Source organism: Pelecanus crispus, chromosome 2 (genome assembly GCF_030463565.1).
Source record: "Pelecanus crispus isolate bPelCri1 chromosome 2, bPelCri1.pri, whole genome shotgun sequence".
In the NCBI taxonomy this organism is placed as follows: Eukaryota; Metazoa; Chordata; class Aves; order Pelecaniformes; family Pelecanidae; genus Pelecanus; species Pelecanus crispus.
In genome coordinates, this window is record NC_134644.1 from 82,199,452 (window position 1) to 82,226,363 (window position 26,912).

The following is a 26,912-nucleotide window of genomic DNA, read 5'->3' on the forward strand; positions in this document are numbered from 1 at the left end:
AAGTAATTACCAATCTTTCCTGCCTAAGTTAACGGCCTTCTCCTTCCTCGTGCTGTTAGCTCAAGGTCACAATGATAGATTTAAATCCTTCATGAATTTTCATCTGACTTGCTGTCCACAGAAATTGCTCATTAAAAGATCCAATTTCCACTGGCATTCTCCCTTTCAAAGGATGTCAACAGGAAATATAAACGCTCAGCCCTTTGTGAATGATCTGCAAGGACATGCAGGCTTATGAAAAAAAAAAAAAAAAGCAGCAGTTAACCAAATCCTTTAGTTTCTGTTTTGAATGACTGGCCATAGGAATGCAGGCTAAGCTGTATTTCAGCTGTTCCCAAGGATGTGTATGTGTAACTTGTTGATAGTGGTAGGTCCTTCAGGCTCCAATGACAGCTATGTGACCACTCTGATGATCGTTGTCCTGTAGCAGAACCAGCCCCTGCCTCCTCTCAAGAACACCAGGCACGAAAGAAAACAAAGAGGGATCTGTTTTTTCAGAGGACTGGCATGGGTACCTCCTGCTCTTTACTAAAAAAAGAGAGATCCTAGGTCACCTCAGCTCTCACCCTACGCTCCCAGCAACCATTAGGTTGTAAAGAACTGCATGACTTGCTCCAGAAATTGATGTGAATGTCTGATACCTGGGAGAGCTGAGCCTTCTGCCTTACGGGACCTGTAGGGGATCTGATTGATAGGAGCAAAACTCAATACCCAGAATACCAGCTTACTTCATTGGGAACTACCCATCACCACCAAAAGGAAAGAAAAGCCCACCACAGCCTTAAAGTTTCAGTGTTATGTTTTTAAAATCTTACCAGTGTCCAAGGTATATGTCTTTCACAGCAAAAATTACTTGGAGTGCACAGTGAATGCACAGACACAGATCAGTGCTGAACATCTGGTTAAAATAAATTACAGTCTTATTTTGCAAATAAAAGTTCCTAGGGTCTATATGACAAAGTCTGGCCAGCATAACTATCTCATGGGGAAAAAATCACATCCCTAGCCTACAAAGATAACTATTTTGGCATGATTCCCTTCCCCACTATGTAGACTTACGTAGATTTACACCAAATAAAGGAGTCCTTTTGCCAGTATAACTCACATTGTTTGGGAGGTACTTCAGCCATGCTGGCAGACTCCTGCAGCTGGTATATGCCATGTCTCCATCGAGGGATTTGGCCAGAACAGTGACACCAGCAAAGCCTCTGAAGTACAGAATAACCCTTTTTCTCCAGCTACTAATCTCTAACATTATCCAGTTTTAAAGCTTCCTGCTAAAAGGAAACACATAGAATTTGTGCCCTTTTTTCTATCAGCAAGACATTATTTCTTTTTACAGAGGAATTAAAGCATAGATATGGGTAGGAGGCGTGTCACTTTCAAACATCCTAGTGGTACTTGCCTTTGGATGGGAGAAGATCCCACTTCTCCTGTAGGATGCCTGTTGTTTGTTTTGGTGTTGGTGTTGGAGGTGAAGGGGCAGAAGTGGCTTGCATTTTATTGCGTCTTCATATTTTGGTTTTGCGTGGTGGCATTTGAATAAATCTAATGGTAATAGTTAATGGATTACAACTGTGTATGCAAATTAATTTGAGCTGTTTTGAATAACAAAACAAAGTCCTTCAATCTGTTTGTGAATTGTATTCTTACACTCTGACTCTTCCTTGTTTTTTCATATGGTCCCTGTTAGCTCTTACCTGATAACGTTTGCCAAAGGACTTTCTGGATTAACCCAAAAATTCAGGATTTACCAGCCAACCCTAACCTGTGAGCCCCCCATAAGGCAAAGCAACTCATAAAGCTATCTTGGCTTAAAAGTAGGATTCAGCTAATTATGGCAACAGGCAGTTTTCACCTGTCCTATTTAGACAGTTCATTTTGTCTAAATTCCCACTTGCCCCAGTCTATGCAGACCCTCCTCATTCGCTTCCCTGCTCCTTCACCCTCCATTTGTCTCTCAGGTCTTGTGCTTTTTGCACAAGTAGTGAACAGGACAGAAAGGACAAGAAGGAGGAGTGGAGGGGGGGCACGCAAACCAAAACCAATCTCATCCAAGCAGATACAGACCAGGAACTTCCCCTCATTTTAATTTCCCATTATCACTTAGCTGTGAAATGATGAAAACATGGAGCAAGCCACCAAGAGGCCTCCACTCTTACATGCTCCATGTTGGAAGGGGGGCACTTGCAGCTCGCTCCATCAGGCTGCCAGGACACGTCTGCCTCCCCTACGGCTAGCGCTGACCCACAGTACCTGGTGGAGTACAGCACCCAAGGCCTGACTTAGGAAATTGCAAGAGAAAGCAATGACCGAAAAATGCTGCCTCTTCTCTGCCCCAAATAAGGCTTTTACAGGTGAGCAGAAATGGTTTGGGCTGCTAATGAGGTGTAGGCTGCCAAAGAAAACACATGCGCAAATTCATATTTTCCAGGTGGCTGCTGGTTGAAGTGTAACTGTCCATTGAAGTCTACAGCATAAGCTTTCTTTGCACTTACTCATTAAATCGCAGATTTATTGTGAGGTTACTTTATCATAAGGTTAGCTGTGTTGTCTCATGTAAATCAGTTGATTGTCACAAGATTTAGAAGAAACAAGAGCCTGCTTCAAGTCACGTGAGGAACGGGTGGCACTTCTGCGGAAGGTGCCGGTGGCTCTGCATGACCGGTGGCCACAGGAGCCCCAAGGAGCACCCAGGCTGCCGCTCCAGCTCTGCGTTACTCTTGCTCAATGCCGAGCACACGTCAGTCAAGCCAAAGGGATTTGGGTCAGAACTGAGTGTTGAGACAACAAACGTGGGATGGAGTGTTTCCCTGAGGGATGTTAAAACAAGAAGCAGACAAATGCATGACTAGTCCCTCGTGTTTCAGCTGATGGGACAACCTGCTCAGACTGGCTCGACTTCACCCTTGCTCACACACGTGCTCTGCCTTTTCTGGCTGAGGCCGTCCCGAGCCAGGCCCTCCTCACCAGACTGACAGCCTTGCTGTCTTGCTTTCGCCTCCCTACCTCTGCTAATACCTGTGCCTTGAGCCCAGCACAGCTGGACCTGCTTGTTAAATAAAACCCTCCATGGTCTTGATGACAAACGCTGTGCTGCCGCACTTTGAGCACTTCTACAAGCAGCTACTTTCGGTTCCCATTTCTCAGGCAGTTACGTGATTTAACTCTTTTGCGGCGGCCTGAGAGCGGTATGGGCAGCTGGAGCAGTCAGGGAACATAACGGGGGATGTGTTCACATCTCCCTCAACTACCAATGTACCCGCTGCACCCAAATCTTCAGATTTGGGCTTTTAAATTAGGTAGGCTATTTCCAGTGTAAAGGCACTCATATTGAAAGTAATTTACGAGCAAGACAGAGAATTTAGACAAGATTTTGAGAAAAACAGGCCTGCATTGTCATTCAGACCCATTTTGTCATTATTTTCATTTTAAAGTCATTCTGAAGATTTGTCAGGGGTCCTAATGCATCTAGCTTCTTTTCAGAGGATGCAGGTGTAAGAGCGATGTTACGAGATGAGACAAGTCCCCCAGCCAACTCTGCGGAGCTTGTTCTTTCCTCCAAAGTGATCCACAAATCCATAAATGAGTGTTTGCTAAGTTTACTGTTGTATGTGGATGTAAATTCTCTAGAATGGGTTTGATAAATTTGAGTAGAAGGAGAAGAAGGTGGCCTAAAACTGAACAGTTCCTGGTGCAACTGAGATTCATGAAAGTATGTGCAGGGACACATTTGTTTTCTAGGTATGAGTTACAGGTTCCAGCACTCTACCTAAGTAGGGCACCTTCAGAAAATAAAACTGAGACTGCTAAACATTGATGCAAACAAATAGCAAATTAGTTGAATAGGATTATCAACCCACAAAAGATCTGAAAAGAAAATTGTGAAGGATCAGGTACAGCAGCTTTGACCGTGTTGTTTGAACATCGAGGATTTTGTCCAGAAGGCCTTCTCACCTTCTTTCTCTCATTAATGCTAATATTGCTCCCTCAGAAGTGGCACCCATTAAATGCCACCAGCTAGCTGCTGTAGTGACATTACAGCTGTTACGCTGATGCCAGAAATACCTCATTTTAGTGTGGGCCTTTCCAGGAATAAGAAAACAACACAGCCTCCACTACGTCTGGGCTTTTGCATATTACAGAGCCACATCTAACTGAATTAAGTAGAGATGCCAAGACTAAATTACTGAAACATTTCTCTTGCTGACTTGGTTTAACAAAAATGCAGCCTAGTCTGAACATGGCATGGATTTCCATGCAAGCTAAATGGTTGATACCTTATGAATCCTCTGTTTAAAGAGATGGCTGGACCATTCCTCAAATCCTGGGTTTGTCCTTCATCTCGCAGAGGTCTGCAGGAAATCTGCCTGCCAGAAAGGTCACTCTGAGAGCGTGGACAGGAGGAATAGTCATCCCCGTTACTATAATCACTCACATTTATATATTTCTAAGCATATGCATCAGTTTTCATGAACAAACCTAACCACGATTAGTCCCTGCTCCTTAGATGTCTCCATCTGAGTGCCATGTTTAGTCAGCCTTATGCAGATAATGTTTCCACTGATTTCAATTCACACAGACTTCAGCAAGAGCCTGGCAAGACTAGGACTTGCAAGATATGCCCCCACGATCACAGGCTCACCGATGCAAGAATTTATACAAAAAGACAGCAAGGACAAGGAACAAAGAAGTTAGGCAAGACCACTGTGATGAGAACCAGTTTTGTCCAAAGTCAGAAACCTCAGATATCACTGGAGAAACAAAAGGGTTATGCAGCCAGCAACTAACGCATCAGCTGCACACCTAAGACTATATTGGGCATTGTGGAAACAGAGAATTCAGAATAGACCCAAGGGGGGGTGGGTGGGTGGGGTGGGCACGGATCTAGATGGGGATTTGATCGGGGTGCACGTGCTGAAGCCACTCCCCAGGCAGGTTCCCCGCCCATGGTCAGCAGGGCTTGTGTGGTGACACCTTCTTTTCCTTCCCATTATAATTCGATAACGTGCACCTGGCTGGACTGCCAGCATGTCAGCACTCCCAGGCGTAAAAAGATATCGGCCTTTCTAAAGATACCGTCCTCATGAAACACCACACCTCAGCAGAACACAGTCAAGGTCTGAGCTGTCCTTATTTGCATGTACTCACGACTTAGGCTTGCGTAAAAGACCCATAAACTCTTTGGGAAAAGAACAGCTACAGATTTGTCTATTTTTTGTGTTCCAAGAACTTTTCTCGTTAGCTTCAAGATGACATTTTAATGAGGTTTCACTGCATAGAAAACATGGGACGACTTAACCAGCTCTCTCTGCTCCCTCCCTCCCTCCCCAAACTCTTTCTGAAATGAGTTACCATTTGGGAATGAAAGCTTTTATGAGAATTTATGTCGTTCGTATGGAGGCAGGGGTGAGGGAAAAGTCATTCGGCTGCTAAACCTTGGCATCGGAGCTTATGCCATTCCCTCTCCTGCCCTGTACCAGGTGGCAAAGCCGCCTCATTCAGACCTGTGCAGGTTTCTTCAAAAGCCGGGAGCTAGTGTGTGTTTGTTTGTTTGTTTTGGAGTCACGGAGAGGGCAGCGTAAAATAGCCACAAGGCAATTCCCGTTCAGTAAAATGGAAGTCTCACCAGCTCTTCATTCAATACAATGTGGCTCAAGAGGATATCCTGTCAACCCAATGATAACGAGGGAAATAAAGTCACTTCCTCACCAGCTGTTTGATTCAGGTAGAAAAAGGAAGCCTTTGCTTCCTCGCGTTTGCTCTCCCCACCGCCCCCTCAGTCAGAAATGCCAGGCTGAAACTGCCTTCTCCCTCCGTATTTTCAGTAAGGAGCCGTCAGATCCGTAATGCTTCTCTCTCTGGGCTCAGCCTATGGGAAGTACGGACTTCTCTGCGGCCAAGAAGCTGTGCCTTGCCTCCCAAGCAGGGGTGAAGGCTGAGTTGCAAAAGGACCGAGACTGAACAAACTCAGCTCAATGTGCAAGCAAAGAATGCCTGTGTAATTAAAGATGACATTTGTTTCTTGATCAGAGCTGCCGAATTTGGGCCAGCAGAAGAGCGGGGTAGTGTGATCTGGATCGTTTCGAGACTGCCCTGACTCAGTGCGCTATTACGCATCCTAATCCTCCAAGGGTGACAAACTCCACTTTTGCCCTGGGCTCCCTGCAAATCCCAGGAACTCCGGCCAGGAACACACCATGCCCTCCCTGCATATAGTTCAAGAGGCAAGAGGGCAGTGAGGGCTGCCCTTGGAGCAAGCTTCCTGGCCTGCCAATCAAGCCCAGGTAGGTGAGCCAGGCACTTTGGGTGCTTTGGTGCTAAGAGGAGCTTAGGCAGAGCATCTTTCCCTTCCCCACTGCCACCTTTCTTGCTTCACAGAAACAGTCAACGTAAAGTTGCATAGCAAACCAGCAATGGACTGATTTGACTTAATAAAAGCTTCTTAAAAAAATTACTTTTTAAAAACTTACAGTGCTGAATGAAGAGTTCTTTTCCATATAATTTTTAACTACGCTGATATAATTTTACATCCAGGATATAACTTTCCATTAGATTTTGAATAGGTAGGTCTTAAAAGCAAGGCCTGTAACCATTTTCTTTTCAATTGTGTAAGACTTCCAGAAAGGTTGACCAAGCCAGAATTTGCCTCAGTCTATTTGCCAAGGGGACCCTTGCTTTCATTATAAAGAGTGCTTTTCAGAGGACATCAAGTGTTTCAAGCAATTTTCCTAATCTTATTTGTTTTAGCAGAGATTCTCTTATTTTAAACAGACCGGTTTAGGTGACAAAAATCCAGTGACAAATACATGGGTTTACAGAAGGAGACAAACCTTATGAAACAGCTGAGATTCTGTTTAGGGTTCTCTTTGTGCTAAAATAGTTTTCAGCAACAGGTCATACTTCCCTCCCCCGCTCTCCTTGTTTTAGTACATAAAATGGACATGTGTTTATTTAAAACAGGTTTGAAACTTAAACAAATAGTGACAGGCTGTTCAAACAAGCTTCGGAAATAGGCCTAATCAAGATGTTTGAGAAGGGGAGGGGGAACGATCATAAAGAGCTACTTGTAATATATAGTGCAGGCACCATTAGGTTGGGTTCACGTTATTGTAATAATCTGCGACGAAAAAGTACTGCATGCTGCACATTTTTTGTTAACATTCCTCTTTTGAGCCATAGGTTATGCCATACTTTTGCCTTGTCTAAAAGTTTTATGTAACACTCTGTCCATCTTCATACACAATACCAGGAGCTCTACCAAATCATTAGAAATGGTCTCCCAGACAAACTGGGAGGAATGTTCCTAAACTGGGATAGAAGGGAGGCACAACATATGCTCATTTTGATACTGTGTATGCATCAGTTGTCATGAATATACAGAAGTGAGACCTTCCCCACAGAAAGAAACCATGGAAATCTTAACGTTAAAATGTTTTCACATGACTTGCATTTCCATTTTTTTTTTCATTTCCTCTCTTTTCCACCCATAATAATATCACCAAGTGTTGAACTTTACCCTTGTTGTATTTTTATAAGGCCTGATCTTGAACTCCATGTACAGACAAAGCTCCCATGGAACTCAGTGAGTCTGCACTGGCGACAACAGGATTTAGCCCAGTCTGTAATGTTTTAGGATATTGTGTTACTCCATAGCCTTAAGGAGAAATAAAAGCAGCTTTCCAAAAAGCTGAACAGCAAACTGAGTGTGCTTTTTCAGCTCTGCGACAGCACAGCAGAATATTAAGGCCAGAGTTTGCAAATGTCTATTTCAAAAACCAGGCAGCTCAGCAAAAGTTGCCAAATTTTCTCCGGAATGAAGAGTTTGCATTAAAAATCCCCCCAAAGGTTAAGCTGCTTTCATTTAAGAATATACCTTTGGAAACCCAGGTCTGAAAATGATTGCCTGGAGGAACAAGCATTGAGAAATAGCAGGAGGCAGTCATATTATCAGGTCAATCTGTTGGCCAGAGCCTATAGCTATTCTGTTACTGACCCTTACCTACTGACACCCACTCTTACCTGCAATATGCACCAATACTACTTACTGTAATAACATTATTTGTTTGAATCTCATTCTGTGTCTAGTGAACAGGAGTCAAAATGGCAAAATATTAAAAAACCTTACACGCCCTCTCGTGGTAAAACCACAAACGCTCTTATTCTGACAATAACTAGAGATGGCTAATGATGGAGGCTAATTTAACTACATAATTTACAGCAAATTAACTTGGCTGGAAGGTTTATACTAATAATGGAGACCTTTCTCTCCTTAGTTCCTGCTGTAAACCATAACATATATGCATTTTTAGAAGGCAGGTTACCTCCTAGCATAGTAACGTTACAAAACAGCTAAAGGCACTACAACATAAACAGAGAATGTTAACTTCTACCAAAAATGGGAAGTCTAGAGTAATAAAGGCAGGGATGGAAACCCCCACATTAGATAGCTATTTCATGAGTTTATCTATCTCAGTAGTTTGGGAGCAGACCTTGACTGGCTGCACAATAAAAGAGTTGCCCTAAATGATGTTACCAGTTTTGTCACATTTTTAAAGTCATTCAGCTTCGCTATTTACTGCTCTCATGCCATACGGTGTGATTTATCTATCTCTCAGGAATGCTCTGAAGCTTCATGTTTGTTAGGAATTGCAGCCTGAAAGAAAGGTGTTACGTGCAGAGTATCACCAATCCAATCATTAGCCCAGTCAAATCCCATTGTATTTATGAGTCACAAAAAGTTTATCTTTGCTACTTAAACAGCCTTTCCCTTTGGTGCCTGCACCCACCTCCAGACTTTCCTGGAGCAGCTTTACAAAACAGCTCTCCATACATGGAGGACTGCAGCTTGAAGGAGAAACGCAGGGTGGTTTGGGCTGGGCTGAGGGAAAGGACTCCCCCTATACCGCACGCCAGGTGACTTGTGGGTGGCCATGAGAAGTGGCTTCACTGTGTGCTTCCCCTCCTCTTCCTCTAGCTGAATGTCTTGGCTGTAGGCTGGATGGCAAGTCAGACTGACAAGACGATCCCCATGGCAAGACAGCTCCTTTTTAGGCAGGGCTGTTGGATCAGCTGGTTGGCCCAGCGGACCCTACAGCCAGACCACTGCCACATCTAAGGCATGATTAGCAGGAGCACAGGACCAAGGTGTCACCCCTTTTGGTGACAGTTGTGAAGGACCATCAAAGGTGTTAACACAACCCTAACAGCTTCAGTTCATATGGAAGAGACATCTGTGGCTACTACACATAGTCTTCTGAACCCATTGCAAGGGAACCAGATAAATACTGCCTTATTTTCAGCGAAGCCCACCAGCAATATAGATGCCCCATGTCCAGTGGAAATGAAAGGTTTGGAGAATGAAGGTCCATTTACCTCCTTTGTGTATGTTTGTATATACAACATTCAGGAGCCAAAATAGTGTACTCATATTTAAAAATGCTACTCTCATATTTTCTGTTAGACTGGTCATGCCTGAAGCGGAAGTCATGACCATAAGTAATTACAGCGATATTTGTAAAGAAACAGGCAGGAGAACTTTGTGCTAAGCACTGCAAAAAAACATAGCTCCCAAATCACTATTTTAACAGGTTTGTGTGGGTTGTTTGTACCGGTGTGATTGCTGGACAACCATTGAGCATGAAGAAGTTGTCCTCCCTCTCTGAAAAAGTTACTGCAATTCTGATATTCCATTATTTCCCTTTCTAGGATGCCTTCGTGGAGTTGTATGGCAACAGTATGAGGCCTTTGTTCGATTTCTCCTGGATCTCTCTGAAGACTATCCTGAGTCTGGTTCTGGTGGGAGCTTGCATCACTCTTGGCGCTTATCTCGGACATAAGTAGAGTCACCCAGTTTATCGTGGATTACAAAAGCCCTCCAAAACAACAAAATAATATTTTTTTTTCTGTAGCACAATGATATTTTATGAGCAAAACAACTTCCCAGCTAAAGATTAAATCAGCTATTACTGCCAAAGGAAATAGCATTTATTTTTACATTGCAGGAAAATTATTTATTAAAAGATATTTACATTTTAACCTGCTATTTTCAGAAACTCTGCAAGTTGTACCTGTCATCACATCATGTTGGTATTCTTAACTTTAATGAGCCTCAAAGTCCTTTAGGTTCTTTTTTTAATTAATGCAGCTGGCTGGATTATTTTATCTCTGAAGAGCAAATATACTGACAAAGACCTACCTGCTTACACTTAGGAGGGCAGTTACTTGAGCTGCTAAAGGCTGCATAATTGTGTTGATTTTCCTTGCATTTTTCCGGATGGCTGGGAGGGATCTGAAAGGCAAGGTCAGCATGAACAAAGTTCTTACCCTGTCCTGCTGGCAAGAACTGATGGAGTAAACGATTCAACATGGTACATACATGGAGTCAAAATGGCAACTTCTTGAAGGACACCTGGCTATCCCTACAGGAGAACAGTTGGAAATACGATTGCCTATGCCTTGTAAACATGCGTTTTCAAGTTACCACTTGTGCTGTCACGTCATAATCACAATACCCTAATACATGTCAACTCAAATACTTTTTTTTTTAATAGAAGTGTGAAGTTAAATCTTTGGGGCTTGCAGGAAATTGCCATTCCAATGATTTTCTCAGCAGTAAAATGTTTTTTGCGGCTACTGACACAGAAACATCAGGAGACCTTAAGTGCCTGCTTCAACAGAGCAGAGCTGGAGTCTGAAGACCTGACCTGTGTCCCACTTTAGTGGGCTCATATCTGCAACTAATCCTGTTTACTTACTGGGTTTCTCCAGGGGTTTGAAACCAATTAGATGTGGTCTCTAAATCCCTGAAAGTTGAAAAAGATCTTAATTTTATTTGGCAAGAAGCAGACCTCAGCTGAGTTACAGATTAGCTCTGACTATCCTTGTTTATCAAACTGGACACCAAAATCAAGTTCATTTTCATAACAGGAAAAGAAAGTGAGCTTTATCCTCCTGCCCCTCGCCCTCAAAATTATTTCATGCTAATAATTTCCTAAGACTGTCTACAGAAGAAAAGATGATGAAGAAACTCCAAATCCTCTCTCTGGACAGAGACTCTTTGACACCTCCATCACGCAGGTGCCTACTGTTGTTTCAAGCGAAAATAGGGTGGAGGAAAAGGGGGTGGGGGTGAAGTCATCTGCTCACGTTACAAAATGCAACTCAAGTAAAATTAATGCAGAGTACTCAGTATGCAGTTTTATAAACAGACCTGTGTTCTGGAACCAGATATGTCAATGCATTTTAAAGCAGGGCTTTCCGTGTGCTCGGAGCAGGCCAGGACTCCTGACGAAGCCGAAGAGTCTGAAGCGTGTCCCACAGGCTGCTCCGAGGCATGGAAATGTCCAGCTTCAAATGTTTAAGTCAAGCGCTACTATATTTTGCTATAAAACTTCTGGAATCTGGGATTTGTGGGTAAATGGACATCCAGACGTAGAACGAAAAGGTTGCAAAGCTCTGGATAAAATGTATCATACAATAAATACATAAGTGCTCTAAGGGTGAAAAAATACAGTGAATAAACTGTAGATTCAACCTCAAGATTTCAGTTGAGTAACTTAGTGGCATTATATGCAAAATATCTCCATTAACTTGGGAATGTAATATGTTCAATGTTAAGGCTATAGTTGATGTTGTGTCTTCAAAGCTGCTTTTTCGTTTGTTTTTTTAAGAGTTGTACATCTCAGCATTTTTACTGCTATTTAGTCGTGGCACCTACACTTCATATGAGCAAAGATGGAGCGAGCTTACATTTCAGATTTGAAATTACTTTTAATTTTATAGAAACATAGAGAAGAAATCTTTCTAAGAACACAAAAATGTGAACTATGCTTGATTAAAGAAAAATGAAAAATCCCACCATCAAACAAAAAGCACCTGCAATGTTCTCAGAGTGCTTCTGTCAGAAGTGGGCATGCTCGTGTAGGGTTCGTATGAAAAATATTTGAAATGGGAGCAACCGAATTCTGTGGATTGAGCGTGAACTTTAGTTTTTTTCAGCTTCCAAGCCGAATTTGTCTGCAGCCAATTTCACAACTAGAGTTGGCTGGTATCGAGCTAATGTTTCATTTCACAATCTAGTCTTCATTTCAATTTGTGCCCGTACACCCATTAAAGTTCATGAACTATTAGACCTCAAATTGTTTCAATACTGTTTATTTTATTAAAGGTTTACATTGTCAAAAGTAGTAAAAAAGTAACTATCAATTCCAGTGCTGCTATACTACCAGGATAATTTGAATGCGTTTTATTTTTTAATACCTTCCAATGGCAAAAGTTTTTTAAAGCTGCTTTAGAAATAATATGAAGAAGACACATGATACACTTTTAAAGAAATACTGAGGATTTTGTGTTCTGTTGTGTCTACTCACTGGACTTCCCAGTGTATTAGTTAATACTAGGCAAAAAGAAGAGTCGTGATGACTGTTGATGATTTTATTTTATTAAAGAGCTAATGGAGTTTTCCCATCCTGACTGCAGAATAGTACAGTATTGTGGCTGCATTAGGTATAATGATAGTTGATAATACATTTATTAAGAAACATATTAGAAACATTGAATGTATATAAAAGCTTGAACTTCTTTAATAAAATCCTCTCCTCTCACTCCTGCATTCCTTTTGCAATAATTCCTGTCTTTTCTATTCTTCATTACACTTTCACGTATGATGTTTTTTCTCACAAAATGCCTTATAGACTTCCATGCTCCAAGACTGTGCTTCAGTGAAAATCCATCCTCTGTCACTATGTATGCACACACAGCTGACCACTCCCAGCATATCCAAGTTGTAAAAGGAAAAAATAAAAATAGGGGGACACTTCTGAAGTTTGTTAGGTGTGGAGGATCAGAGGGCAACAAAGGAAGAGGGAGGGAAACGGAGAGATCACTGAAATATCTCCTTGGTTAAAGATGACTGTTACCTAGAGTTTGTTCATCTCTCATCCTTTCCCTTGAAAAAGGATGATATAAGGGCAGAGTAAAAGATTACAGAGACCCCACAATTATTCTTCACTATAAAGCTTTGTTAATTCTGAAGGCAGTCTTTTGCAAAACAGGAAATCCGTAGGAATTTAAGAAAAATACTTTTGCTGTATTCAGTTTATTTGTCGGTAATTCTTTTTCACTCCATTTATTAGGAAAATAACAAAGGGAAATATTTTGCTTCCAAAAAAAAATCTGTAAGATCACCTCAGATCTGTTATAGGTCAGTAACTTAGGAACAGATGGAAAAACAAGAGAAAAACTCTGCAAGTTAAGTATTCTGAAGTCAGAGCTGACACAGAGGACATTTCTTAATAGAACAAGTACTGGATCCACCAAAGGAGTAATGGGCTGTCGAGGTAACAGCGAATATACAGATAAGGAACGGGGCTGGAAGATACGGAGAATGACATTGGTATCTAAGAAAATCTCGAGTTTCATATGATGCAGGAGTTCACCCAAGATGGTCTGAAAATAACTTTTAACTAAAACCAGCTACAAATGTGTGTACTACATGACTATAATTTACTAAAAATTTTCAATTACAAAATTGTTTGCAAATTATTATAAAATTATCCAATCACTATAAAAGTTCATCAGTTTGCTGTTGTGATTGGGGATTACACAAGCCTGAGTAGGGTTGCACTAATAAGGAACAATTCTGAAAAAAAAACCCAAAAGCTTCTCTGAAACCAGATGTGCAAAGGCAACATGAAGGTGATGCAGTTCAAAGAATACAGACCCAGTACCCCCAATCCTTGCATGCACGCAGTCTCCCCAGCCGAGGCAGCGGGAGTCAGCTATACATAAGGACTGCATGCTTTGACCCTGAAGCATGACACTGTGCTTAGCTGTGCACCTGCACTCCACAAACCTAGAAGTCCTATTGATTAAAAGTATAGTGAAGTAGCATGTTTAAAGCCTATCTTTTTTTTCTTCTATCTTTAAACAAGCTAGGAAAATGATTCATTTGTATTACGAGTTTATGGCTCAGTACTATATGAAAAATTAAACGTCTTTTGATTTATGAGTATAAAAATTCTTTCTCATTACAAAAGCCCAGCTTTTTTTTCATTCCTATCTTTCTTTCAAACAAGGCTATATAGAAGGAAGACAAAAGAGCTAATTTAATCTGTATTTGGTTTAAATCACACTCCTATAAGTTAATGCAGCTTCATCACACAATGAAATCTTTTTCAAAAAGTTAGACAGCATTAAGAATTCCACACAAAAACTGTATATTTTTATAATTTAAATAGCGTATTTTTTCTTTTTCTTCTAAATATTTGAATTTTAATTATCACCAGCATAAATGTACATAAGCAGATACCGTTTATCCAGTACCTTTGGATGATGTATGTATGGTAGTTTGTCAGTTTATCATCATTTAATATGATTATGTTGTTCTTTGTCTTTAAAATGTTATAAGAACATGCTGCCATTAAACTTTCCATGTCTGTCTAGTTAATATTGTGAAAAAATAATAAAGCACACTGTGACTTACTTGTTTTGCATTTGCATTGTTCAGGATTTGTTGATAAAAAACCTACTCAAACATTTTGAGTGTAATCCCATAAATGAAACATAATGTTTCCTTCCTGATAGTTCTGTTGACATGTTCGTCTCAATATTGGCCAGTATTCTCCAGCCTTCCCCAAAGGCCTCTGTGCACGGAGATGCAATAACCCACGTTTGATAAGCTGCCGCTGTGTGAAATACAGTCCAGAGGTGTACCATATGCTTTGGGACCCAAGGACGGGGTCACCCATTCCGCTGTCCCATACATCTGACGTCTTGTGGAAAGTGCAGCAAGACACTTCTATTTATTTCCTAAAACTACTTTTCGTCCGTGTAGAAAGGAGATGGAAAAGCATATTAGCAAGTTTCAACAGGAGAGAAAGAAGTATTTTTGTTACTGCTGAAGGTTTGTTACAGTTATGATTGGCTTCCAGCAGGTATTTAGGTGTTTTGCTTCTTAAAGGCTCATATTAACTGGCCCTCTGTCATGGTTTAGCCCCAGCCAGCAACTAAGCACCACGCAGCCGCTCGCTCACTCCCCCTACCCCGATGGGATGGGGGAGAGAATCGGAGGAGTAAGAGTGAGAAACACTCCTGGGTTGAGACAAGAACAGTTTAATAATTGAAATAAAATAAAGTAAAATAATAATAATAATAACAATATAATAATAATAGTAATAATAATATACAAAGCAAGTGATGCACAATGCAATTGCTCACCACCCGCCGACCGATACCCAGACAGTTCCCGAGCAGCGATCGCTGCTCCCTGGCCACCCCCTCCCAGTTTCTATACTGAGCATGACGTCATATGGTATGGAATAGCCCTCTGGTCAGTTTGGATCAACTATTCTGGCTGTGCCCCCTCCCAGTTTCTTGTGCGCCTGGCAGAGCATGGGAAGCTGAAAAGTCCTTGACTAGCATAAGCAGTACTCAGCAACAACTAAAAACATCAGCGTGTTATCAACATTCTTCTCCTACTAAATCCAAAACACAGCACTATGCCTGCTACTAGGAAGAAAATGAACTCTATCCCAGCCAAAACCAGGACACCCTCAAATCGCAGTATTTGCCACATACCTTCTGTGGCTTTAGTTCATGTAGTACATAGCTAAATGAGCTCAGGTAATGAGTATTTAACTGCCCTAAGAATTCACCCAGCTTCTTGACTGGGTTTTGCAGCCTAGTGTGTGCACTGTGCTGTCACAGATGCACTTGCTGTGAGTGCCTGAAGTTAGTAGTTTAATGCCTTTCGAGGACAATTCAGACACATGTACAAAACGTCTACCCCTCTGTCTGTGTCCCTGAAGACAGACAAGGTGGAGGGAGTGCGCCTGGAACTGAAAGAAGCAGCAACAGCAGCAGAACAGAACTAATAGACTCTGTCCTCTGGGCTCTGGGATTAAACCGTCCAGCAGAGAGCAAGGTTACTAAAACCTTTGCGAGGCAGAAGGTAAGCAAATTTGCAGTTCTGCAAGTACTGCCATTTTCCCCCCATTATTCTGTGAGACTGAAAAGAGAAGAAAAGGACTTGGAGGAAAGTAGCCTCAGCACTTTTTCCTACCTAAAACCTACCAAGGAAGGTGGGATTAAGTTTCCCTAGGGAGGCAAACCGAGTTCAGCAAAAAGAGATAAATTAGTTCAGTGATTCTCCTCTTTCTGCCTGGTCAGGTGACTCCAGTTTTTCTAAACAGCTAACAGACAAGCACCCATGATTAAATGCCTACCTTAGCACCGGGACCAAGCACAGTGCACAGATGGGGAGAACAGAAGAGGTCTGGATAAAGAAAAAATGAACATTAGACCTGATAACTGAAGTGGGTTTCAGCTATCTGAAAATTAGGTAGGAGCACCTTTAAAACAAGTTTTGCTGGGCCAAAACCAGAAAGCTCCCTTCTCAAAATATACTCGAACGGTTTCAAGCACTGTAAGTCTCCACAGAAGCTGCACTGCTGGCAGTGCGCTGCAGTCCCTCTGCAGCGGACGGCTCTCAGTCCTGTAGTACCTATAGCTCCTGCTTTTGTTCCCCTAGCTTACTAAATTTTTAGTGGGAGACTGCAAGGGATACAAAGTGAAATTTATTCCAGTATGAAGGGCCAGATAACAACTGCACGCCATTTAAGTTTCACGTAACACCCGACCCTAAGAGGAGTTAGCCTTCTGCTTGTAAGTAACTTTTTGGTATCAGGAACTGCCTCTGAGGATATTTTACTCAGGGCAAAAGACCAAGTAGTCAAGATTTGTGCACTGCAAGAACATGACTTGCCCAGGTGGTCAAACAACAAAGCAGCTCTTGAAGCATCCCATCATAGTCTGCAGTTTACCGCACCCCACTACAATTGAGCGTGAGTACTGAAAATGTTCAGAATAGCTCTCTAACACCTCAAAGGGATAAATATGCAAGTCAGTAAAAACCATCAGTATCTAATTTTTTCAGGACTTCTCAAGGTGCAGGCACGCTCCTTGCTATCCTGCCATATACTGAAAAGTGTTTCTGGATTAGTTCAACCAGAAGATGCCTCTTCCTCTCTGATGGGGATACCTGTTCTGGTACTGACCCGTGCAACTAATTTTAAATGTACTGAGTTGCCTCTTGGATATCCTGGAGAAATGCGTTAGTGTGTCCTCTTGTGCATGTGTCCTCCAGAACTCCCATTACAAGCATGACCACAGCGGTGGGAATGCAATGCCTTGATTACAGTGAGAATCTCTGAAATCTGCACTCAAACTCAAACAAGGTCCTGGTCATACAGATAAAAATGTGCATCTGGAGCAGGCAGTACTGGTGCAAAGCTTTATAAAGCCACAGGTGACAGAAATAAAAGCCAGCCAATCTGTTTATTTGGAGATGAATCTTTCTTTGTCCATCTGATAAACTACAGACACCTGCCTACGTGGTCAGAGATGCTGTCCAATGCCCTAGTTAGTAGTTTTCTTGAGATCACTTGGAGTTTCATGCAGGTTTAAATCTCTCCTCACCTGTATATTACCACTCTAAAAAGATTACTGATCCTTAATATATCCAGTAAGTAAACTTTTCCCTTTCCCACCTATGCCTTCCAGAATATTACTGTTCTCACCTCTCTGGGAACACTCAAGACCCTTTGGCAGATAAGGTGTAATATATGTGGATTATACTATTAGTGGATTGTTAACAATAATGTCCAATGTGCATACCTCAGGCTATGTGACTGTGATCATGAGCACTGTGGTGGTCTCTGCATTGGTAGACCACCGAGCTGAGATAGTTTAATCCAGATTATGAAGAGACACTTGATGCCATTTCTGTCAAAGCAGCCACAGCCCATGCTAAGGTGTTTACTCAGGCTGTAGGGGGATGAATAACACCTGATCCAGCATCACCTAGTTAGAATGGCACAAACAGGCTTTATCCCATTCACCATAAAGCTGTGTGGCAGAAAGATAATTTACGGTAGGGGAAAAAAAAATTTGGTCAACTGATCCAGCAGGGGCTACACTGGAGCTGCACTTCGTGTAATGCATTTATGTAAATGCACGCCATGCAACTGCTTCCTATTCCTTCAAAAACTGCTCAGTCAAGTAGCATGAATCCCCAAATTGGATTTATTGTACCACTGAAACACAATAAGTTTCATGTCTTATACATGTGAACTGACAAGCATATCTGATGCAAACACATAAAAGGTCAATGCATGTGGTCTATTACTGACCACTGACTGAGGCCACAAAGTTACTCATTCACACTGGCGTGGCAACAGCTTTGATAGACCCTTAATCTTTGTCTTTGTTGGGCCAACTACATCAGAAATTGTGAAAGAAGAAAATGCTGCGTTCAGCACTAAAATGGACAAAAAAACTAGACTGTACGTTATTGCTGCAGTGGAAATAACCATCCCTGACTTACTCAAAGCTTACTCAAAAAACCTGAAAACAGCTCACTTGTCAAAAGGCTCTTGCTCAGGTTGCACAAAGTCCCATCCAGCCTGACCTTGAACACTTCCAATGACAGGGCATCCACAACTTCTCTGGGCAACCTGTTCCAGTGTCTTACCACCCTCATCATAAAAAAATTTCTTCCTTATGCCCAGTCTAAACCTACCCTCTTTCAGTTTGAACCGTTGCCCCTTGTCCTGTCACAACTTACACATTTCAAATCTTAACAGCACCTCAGAACTATTAAAAATAAATAAATTGACACTGTGAGTCCTGGATAGTTTGTAAAGAAAACAGCAGGAGATTGGAAAGTGAACCCAAGTGCCACGTGAGACACCGTAACAGGTGACAAGGCAGTTTGGAAATGCACTTCCTTCAAGACAGTATCACTGCAATGCTGAGAGGCATCATGCCTCCATACCTGTTACTACGTGATCCCGCAAATGGCAAATCAAAGTGGCTTTGGCTAAACAGCCCCTCTTCCTGACCTGCACCATATCCACTGCCCCCTCCCTCCAAACAGCAGAGGAACCCACCAGCAGAACCCAGCAATGCAAAACACGTCAACCAACCTCAAACACAGGTTTTGGCAAGCCCCCTTTTGTAGCGTAAAGATGCCAGCACCCTGTAATACTCCCGGCAGGTGGAGGAGAAGTCACAGTGCTGCAGTATAATTAATGTTGCTCTTCAGTGGGGAGCCGGGGTGCAGACGTACTCTGTAATGCTTTCGGTGGAGCCCAGCATGGCCTGAAAGGGACTGGTGCCTGCACTGCTCTGACCTCTGATAATTTCGCTTGAAGCCAAAACTGGCAGCAAACCAAGGTGTTCTCTCATGAGACTATAAATTAATGTTGCTGAAGGAAACTGGCTAGAAGTTCATGTGGCTCTGGGTTTGCTTTCCATCTGGCATCGAACTATGAATTCCCTCTACAGCTAGGAATAAAACAGGTGAGGTGCCTAGGCCGCTCAGCACCCCCTACACGTTACTAATTTCCTTTCATCCAGGCCTTTAAAAAAAAAAAATCCCTAATCTTGCTACAGTTCTGAAATGTTATAGGGTTTTTTTTTGCACTTAAAAAAGCAGCTGTTATTTCTCTCCAGGCTTTGCAAACATTCTTCCCATTAAGTAACTCATTTACTGCTAGCAGCAGGCACAGCTTCCTCCAACACATAGCTCTAAAAGAAGCTGATACATTTTACACTTAAAAAACGTGGCCGTGGAAAAGGAACAGATGTATTTTTAAACAAAGCTTCTCATTTTCAGCTCCTTCTCTCTCGTCCGCCTCACAGACAAGGTATCTAATAAGCCCTTCACTCTAGCCGCTGACCACCTAAATCAGCACAATGAATTGTCCCAGTGTTTTCATTAGAGACATAAAATCAATCTTTAACCAAGGACAAATAGCACTGCTTCCAGTTGCATTCAAGTCACAGCTTTCAGTTCTGGAATTAGACGTCAATCCTGTTACTTTGCGGCTGCTTCCTTGTTTTCTGCCAAGATGGAGGGGGAAAGGAAGGCCAGTGCAGAGGTCATAAAAGATATTCAAGAAGTATAAAAGGAAAAAAACTATACAGCTACCTCCAACAAAAGGTGAGACCACATCTGAGGTTCAGATAGGTCTAGGCTCCTCTTCACACCATGCGCTTTTCAAAGCATGCTACCAACTCAAGAACTACCCCCATCTACCATCTGCCATTAATATCAGCTGGAGCTAGGAGGAGATACTTTAGTACTTGCACTGGAAGCGGAGCCATTGATAGCTGTAGAACAGCTTTAACTGCTACATGAAGTTAGTCAACTACCTGAGAAAAGCATGGATCTTTCTTAAGATATCTTTACTTTTCTTAAGTTCAGGTTGATTGTAGGGGGAAGCTCTGTGGCTGGAAAAAAATCAGAGACCCATCCCAAGTACTGCTCATCCCAGCTGTCCCTTTACAATTCTTGCAAGTCCCTTTGAAAGCAACACCAAAACCTGTGATACAGTCAGAAAGGTATTAGGAAAATGGAACATGACACACAGCTGCGACATGTATCACAAGTGAGCGCAACACGTGCAAACACAGATGTACCCTGGTCTAAGCGGTATCGGTTTCTTTGCTTATTTTGCATGCTTGACAAGTGACATTTTACCTCATGCTTTCCCAAGCCTTTCTGGAAGTAATTTCTCTATGCATCTCCAGAATGCCACCAACAAGGACACAATCAAAAAGTCTCCATTTGCTTGCCCTAAAATGTTCAAATTCTGTGCTACAGGAGAATATTAAAAAAAAAAGTCCCTGGTTCAATTCATTTTTTCAATTTAGTAGTTACTTGGAAAGAATTAGCTAGTCAAAAAATATGTCACTTTTGGCAAACAGAAGTATATACACCCATGTAAAAAAAAAACCCTGTCCTTCATTTTCAACTTTTCGGCATTATGTCCACTGCCGAATCATCCTTTTCTTTAATTACAGCTGACAATTGCACAGATGTCTCCAACGCAGTTTGCTCATAAAGACACATTCATTGCAATGAGATACATGACAGACTTCACACTTAACAGTTGTCAACATAACTTCATTAATGTTTCTTGAGTATCCATTTGCCCACCCCCACCCACTTCAAAATTAAAACCCGCTTTTCTTCTGTCATCACATCCTCCAACAACTATCACCACTCACTCAAGTGTTAGGAAAATAAGTCACCGCTTTCTCCATAATATCCAACTAATGCTACTTCCAACAAAAGCAGCGTACAAACAAACTCAAAGTCACAAATGAAAGAAGCCATTTTCATTTCCCAAAGACCACATCTGTTTATTTTGTTGACCCCTACAATTAAGTGGTATGATTCACCGATGACTAGTAGCACAAACACACATTCATGGCTTAAATTCTGTCAAAACATTACAAAATTTGACAGCACAGAGCAGCTACCATTGTCATTTTAATGATGTGCCCATGATGACTCTAGCTGGCAAAACAAATGTTCCAGCGTTATATGAACCCTTTTAATACGTAAAGTATTTCCTATAAAAATAGCTTGCATACTTAGAAGGCAACAGGGTGCTAGAGGTCAATTATAAAAAATACCTTTACTGGGTAGAAGAGACCTAAATGTTCTCGCTTATGGTTGTCAGGCAAGCTTATCTTACGCACACATGGGGCAGCAGCCCCAAATGGAAACAACAAAAGCTATAGGACTCTAAACAAGAAGAATGCCCATTTTCATATTTGTCTAAACAGGAACTGAGAACATGATGGAACATGTCTACAGATGGAATCAACTATCTGAAAACAAGAGATGTTAGCAGATTTCATTTTTTGAGTGAAGACATTTATCAGTTAGAACTACTCATGACTCATGCTGAGATTAAGTTTTATATTAGAACAATCAATTAAACCCCCTGCTTGTGTCATCATTGAGAAGACTGATAATCAGCCTGCACACATGAACTTTGCCGTAAAGGTCTATTGACAGCAATAACCAGGGACTTGATTACAACACTGCTCATTTTTCATACTCACACAGGAACAGAAACAAAATGTTCAACTCTGCTACCTTTTTATGATTACTTGAACTGAGGGAGGACTACAAAGTAGAGCAAGTTCAAGTAGGATTCAGTAAGTCCTCCCTACTCAAGAGTCCTCCCTACTCATATCGGGCTTTGTATTTTGCAAGACGTTTGCATCTTTAAATCCTAGACGGAGCTAAAGGTGGTGTGAACCTTGTAAGGGTCAAGCCTTTGGTGACCTGCAGAGCCAGGAGAGCGCTACAACCTGAAGGGCATACTGATGCTAGGAGGTGGGGTACCAGCAGAAGGAAATTTCCCTCTCTACTGGAATTTGGCTTAGGAGGGAGTCCCTTTGAATCCCTCCACTGGTGTCTCACTCTGTTCCTTTGCTGTCTCCCCTCTTTTGCACTGCAGACCTGTGCACACACGTAGCTGTAACTTAAGACCCCAGCACCGATGAATGTCTTCCTTATTGACAGACAGGTCTCCCCGTCACTGGGCTATACAGAGAACATTTACCGTCACAAGTAAGCGCCCTCATGAAACAATCAGTGTTGTGAGACAACTTTTTCCCTGAGTTTCCCTCTCTCCTCCAGCCTCCCTGACCTTGTTTGATGGGAAGATGGAACATGGTAAGGGAAGGAAATTGTACAGCTGGAAGTTCTCCAGGAAACCTTGGAATAGTTCTCTGGTGGAAGAAAAACATCCATGGAAGTTATAAAATCACTTCAAAACCTGATATATCTGTATTGCATGAAGTATGTGGTGAATCTTTCTTCATAAATGTGATTTGAATATATGTAGGCAATACAGTAAGACAAATACAAGTTCTGGCAAATGAAGACTTTCTATTACTATATATACTCTACTAAGTAGAAATCCAAAATTACACACAAGAACATGAGAAAAAAGCAGTCATACTAACAAAAGTGGGGTTTTTTTAATATATATATTTTGCAAAAAAATCTATCTAAATGCAAAAGCTTAATATGATAACTATGGTGCTGCTATTCCACCTGTATAATCAGCTTAATGCCTCTGAAGATTTAAAGAATAGTGTAGCAATTATGTGATTGCACCTTAATGCCAGCTTTAAAGTGAAGGGAATGTATGCCTCTTCTGTATGCCTCACAGAAACAAGTAATTGCTGTAAATCCATCTTCCTTGAAAGCAAGCTGTAAACTCTCCAGTTTCAAAACAGACAGATGAATCTCATGCAATTTGTCTGGTTTCTAATTATTAAGATAATTCATAATAAAAAGCTGGAGGGGGGAGAATTAGGTGCTAGAGAAAGATGTTTGGGCACACATCAACCACCAAAATGGATTGAGATCAGATGAAAAAGAGAGAACAGAACGGCTATTAAACTTCTGCCTAGTCTTCAGTGGGGCTGTTGTTATAAACTTTGAGTACAGCTGCACTTAATGAGTCTGTGTAAAAGCAGACATCATACAAATGGGAGAAAGTAGGAACTTCATCCAATTAGATAAGAGAATTGGCCAGCAGCCTCCAACGAACTGAAAAGCTCTTCCAACTTTAGGGATGAGGGCTAATTATAACTCTACTTTTGTGTGTGTGCGATGCTACTAAATTATTAAGAAATATTGTCCTGTCAAAAAACTATGTCATATGCACTGACTTGATTATTACAGATAGACTATTTGCCAGAGACAGGGCTGGAAAGTGATTAGCCTTGATAACAAGAGAAGTCATTCTGCCATCAAAATTCAGTGTGGAAATGGCTTCCCTTCTTGAGTTTCTACCAAAACTTGGGCAACAGGGTGGAATGGCAAGAATTTCTATTTCTTCTTGGTAGTGAGGATACAAGGAAGACGTGTTGCCATAGATAGTTGTGTGCCTGTTCAAGGAATATAGCTCAAGAGACGTTCACTGTTGAAACTAACACACAAACTGAGGTATCTTTTTCTTTTCTTTTTTTTTTTTTTTTTTAAACACACGATAAGACGAAGAATCAGAACTGAGCTAGACATGAACAGGCAGAAAGGTTCCCACTGTTGCTTGATAACAATAAGTACCTTGTCCAGGGAGTGGACTAAGCTACAGAGGAAGCAAGGAAATGATGTTTCTTCTCCTCCTCTGTCACCCCCAAGCATGCCTCCTTAACACACTACACTACAACTACTTAGGGTGTTGTGCAACTCCCAGCAGCCATGGCCCAAACAGCCTTCTTGGCTCCGTGACCAAGTAGGTCCCCCAGACACCTCCAGGCAACACTGTCCATCAAGTCAGGCAATTTTCAAGAAAAAAATGACATTTTATGGAAGAAGAAAAAAGTGTGAGAGGGCATGTGCTCACTCTGTGAAAGTGCATGCTGAGGGCAGCAGGGATGGGGAAATGAAATTAGAGAATGCATTAAGTGAATATTAGAAAACAAGTTCAAATTCCGGACCCTGCTATTTCGCTTCACTCACGTCTCCTTTGGAGTAACTGCTTACGACCGCTGCCAAACAATGTCACTCCTGATAGCCTTGCTCCCAGGTTCTGTGCTTGCTGATAACCTGTGCAGACCATCATTGTGAGTATGAAGCATAGCTTGGTTTTCTTTTCAGGATAAGGCAGAGCCACTGGCACTCCCTGAAAGAAGCCAGAAAAACAAGACAAAAAAAAACCCAGAGTGGAGAGCGCACACCAGAAGGCTGAGACTGCTAATGGGACAGCTGTAAACAAGGATGAAAGACTCAAATATGGGATTAAAAAGGGCAGTGGGAAGAGTCCAGAAGAGCGCTGTGTTTGAATCTATCCAAGCCATACTTCCAAACTAATATATTTTAATTAAATTATCATACAAGCAAATAAACAAATTAACTTAGATTTATATCATCAGTAAAACAGAGCCAGCGACATCTCAAGACACTTAACAGCAATCTTTTGAACTTTGAATGAAGGCTACCAGTGCAGCTCCTGAAAGGCAAGAGAGAGGTTTAAGGCTTCTAAACACAGATTCAGTGTGTCAATTTAGAAATGCTAAACAAAAGCAGTAGTGCCTTATTAAATGAAAAGCAAATCACCAAGAAATCAGCTTTCAGGGATCAGCTGAACTGCCACATTGTACTCACATGGAAAATTACCCAGCAGCTTTTTCTGAACGAAGAAACAAAAATCAGTTTTGCTTAGCGAATGCAGGAGCCAAACTCTTCTATTGTGAGGGTTTCAATAGATGCTCAAATAACTTTGACAGCGTGAAGGGGGAAGGGTGTCTCTGACCCAGTTTCTATATTACAGCGTCGCTTGGGTGATGCTGGTACGAGCATTCACAGCAGAACCTCTTTTCTTTAATTTTCCTCTCCCGCTTGCTTACCATCGGTTTGTTTAAATAATCCACAGATGTTATCATGGGCTCAAGAATAAGATTAATTGAGCTTAATGATTGCTGGCGACTTCTCATACGCATTCAGCTGGTGATGTCTTCAGCATAGAGGCCCTTCACACAGCGCGAGAGGAAAATTTGCTTTTTTCTTTGGCTTTCTCATTTCATAGCCATTTTGAAAGTAGAGTTCTCATTTCTTCCTGACATCTTTGCCCAAAACCTCTTAACACGCCGTGAGAAATTTTGAAGGTCAGACCCTCTTCACCTTGCGGAACCTAAATGATTTTTTCCTAGGCTCTCCGCCAAGAAGTTTCTTGCTACTTCTCATGCCACCAATCTGGTAGAAGATGCAACTGCTTCTTTTTGTAGAAAACCTAAAGCCTACAGAGGGAGGGAACTGCACTACTGGGCAAGGGGATAAATGCTTGAAAGTCTCCACGTGCACAGGTGGCAGGGAAACCAGGAGTCCACGTGTGCAGGCACATAAGGGCAGTGTCCCCGCCAGGCACCCAGGCAAGAGATGTGACAGATGAACTGGGATGAAAACACTGAAAATCTGAGTGAGAGGCAAAATCCAAAGGATGCACGTGAAGCTACAATGACACATTCTTCCCACAGCAAGAGCTGATATACACTTATGACTCTGAACATCCACAATAATAATTTTCTCTTTAAAAAGCCCTCACTGCTAGCCATGTTTCAATCTGGTTTTCAACAGATCTTGAATTACTATGAACCCTCGCTTGTCTGCTTTGATATGTCACAAGCCATCACTAACCTGACAGATCTCTGGCAGTCTTTCAAGCATCTTCAAAAATACAAAACCAACCCTGCTTCTAGTGCTTCCCTCACTTCCAGCTCCTAAAACAAAATCTAATTCAGGGGCTTGAAAAGAACAGAATCAGAAATAAAGCTCACCAATGTCCTCATATAGAAAGCTGAAACTAAAAAGTTACACTGTCAAAAGCAATGGAATAAAGGGGAAAAGAAAAGCAGGAGCAGTTTTACGTCAGCCTGTAGTCTACCCAGTGGTGTATCACAGCAGGGGTAACCAGCCCTTGAGAAGCACACAAATAATTCCGCTATGCATGGACTGGGATTATACCAGGTGACTCCCAGCACGGGTGCACAAATCTGGGGGCTACTGCGCAATCCGAATGCAAGCAGTGGAAGGAGGTGAGCCAGCAAAAACTGCTAAGGAGATCCCGGTTCAATCTTATCAGACAGTAAAGCAGCCAAAGACCTAAGGAGCCGCTGTCATCAGCCATAAGACCTCTTCCCAACTCTATCTAACTTTCTTTGGCTAAGGAGTGTTGTTGAAAGCGCTGGTGTATGTTTTTTAGGGTTAAGGAGACTGGTCACTCTTGCACTAGTCAGGTATACTCAGAAGACAAAAAGAAAAGACTAAGATTGGAAAGGGGAAAGCCTGAAGAAAAGATGCAATGTAGTTTTTTATTTTTTCATCAGTAACACAGTTGTATACTCATTCCGGTTGGGAAACCAGGTCCGTTTTTTGCTTTCCTTCCCAGAAGGTTTTCTTCCTTTTTTTTTTTTTTTCCACTGGGGAAAAAAGAGATTGATTGGAACATTTACATTATAAACCTAACTCATTTTGATTTGAATCCAACAAATTTCACTTCACTTTCTCAAAATAGATGCATTTTCTGCAAACATTT

The 26,912-nt window shown here is 41.7% G+C and overlaps 1 protein-coding gene across 2 annotated transcripts in view; it reads left to right on the forward strand.

The window, feature by feature from the left end:
• The window catches only part of BCL2 (BCL2 apoptosis regulator), a 92,662-nt gene extending 82,819 nt beyond the window's left edge, over nt 1-9,843 (forward strand). The window contains exon 2 of one of the 2 annotated variants that reach the window (XM_075705907.1): nt 9,709-9,843. In XM_075705907.1, coding sequence (XP_075562022.1) covers nt 9,709-9,843 — 135 coding nt within the window. The remainder of the gene's footprint in view (nt 1-9,708) is intronic. The other variant, XM_075705905.1, reaches the window with a different exon arrangement.
• Nucleotides 9,844-26,912: the final 17,069 nt, after the last annotated feature.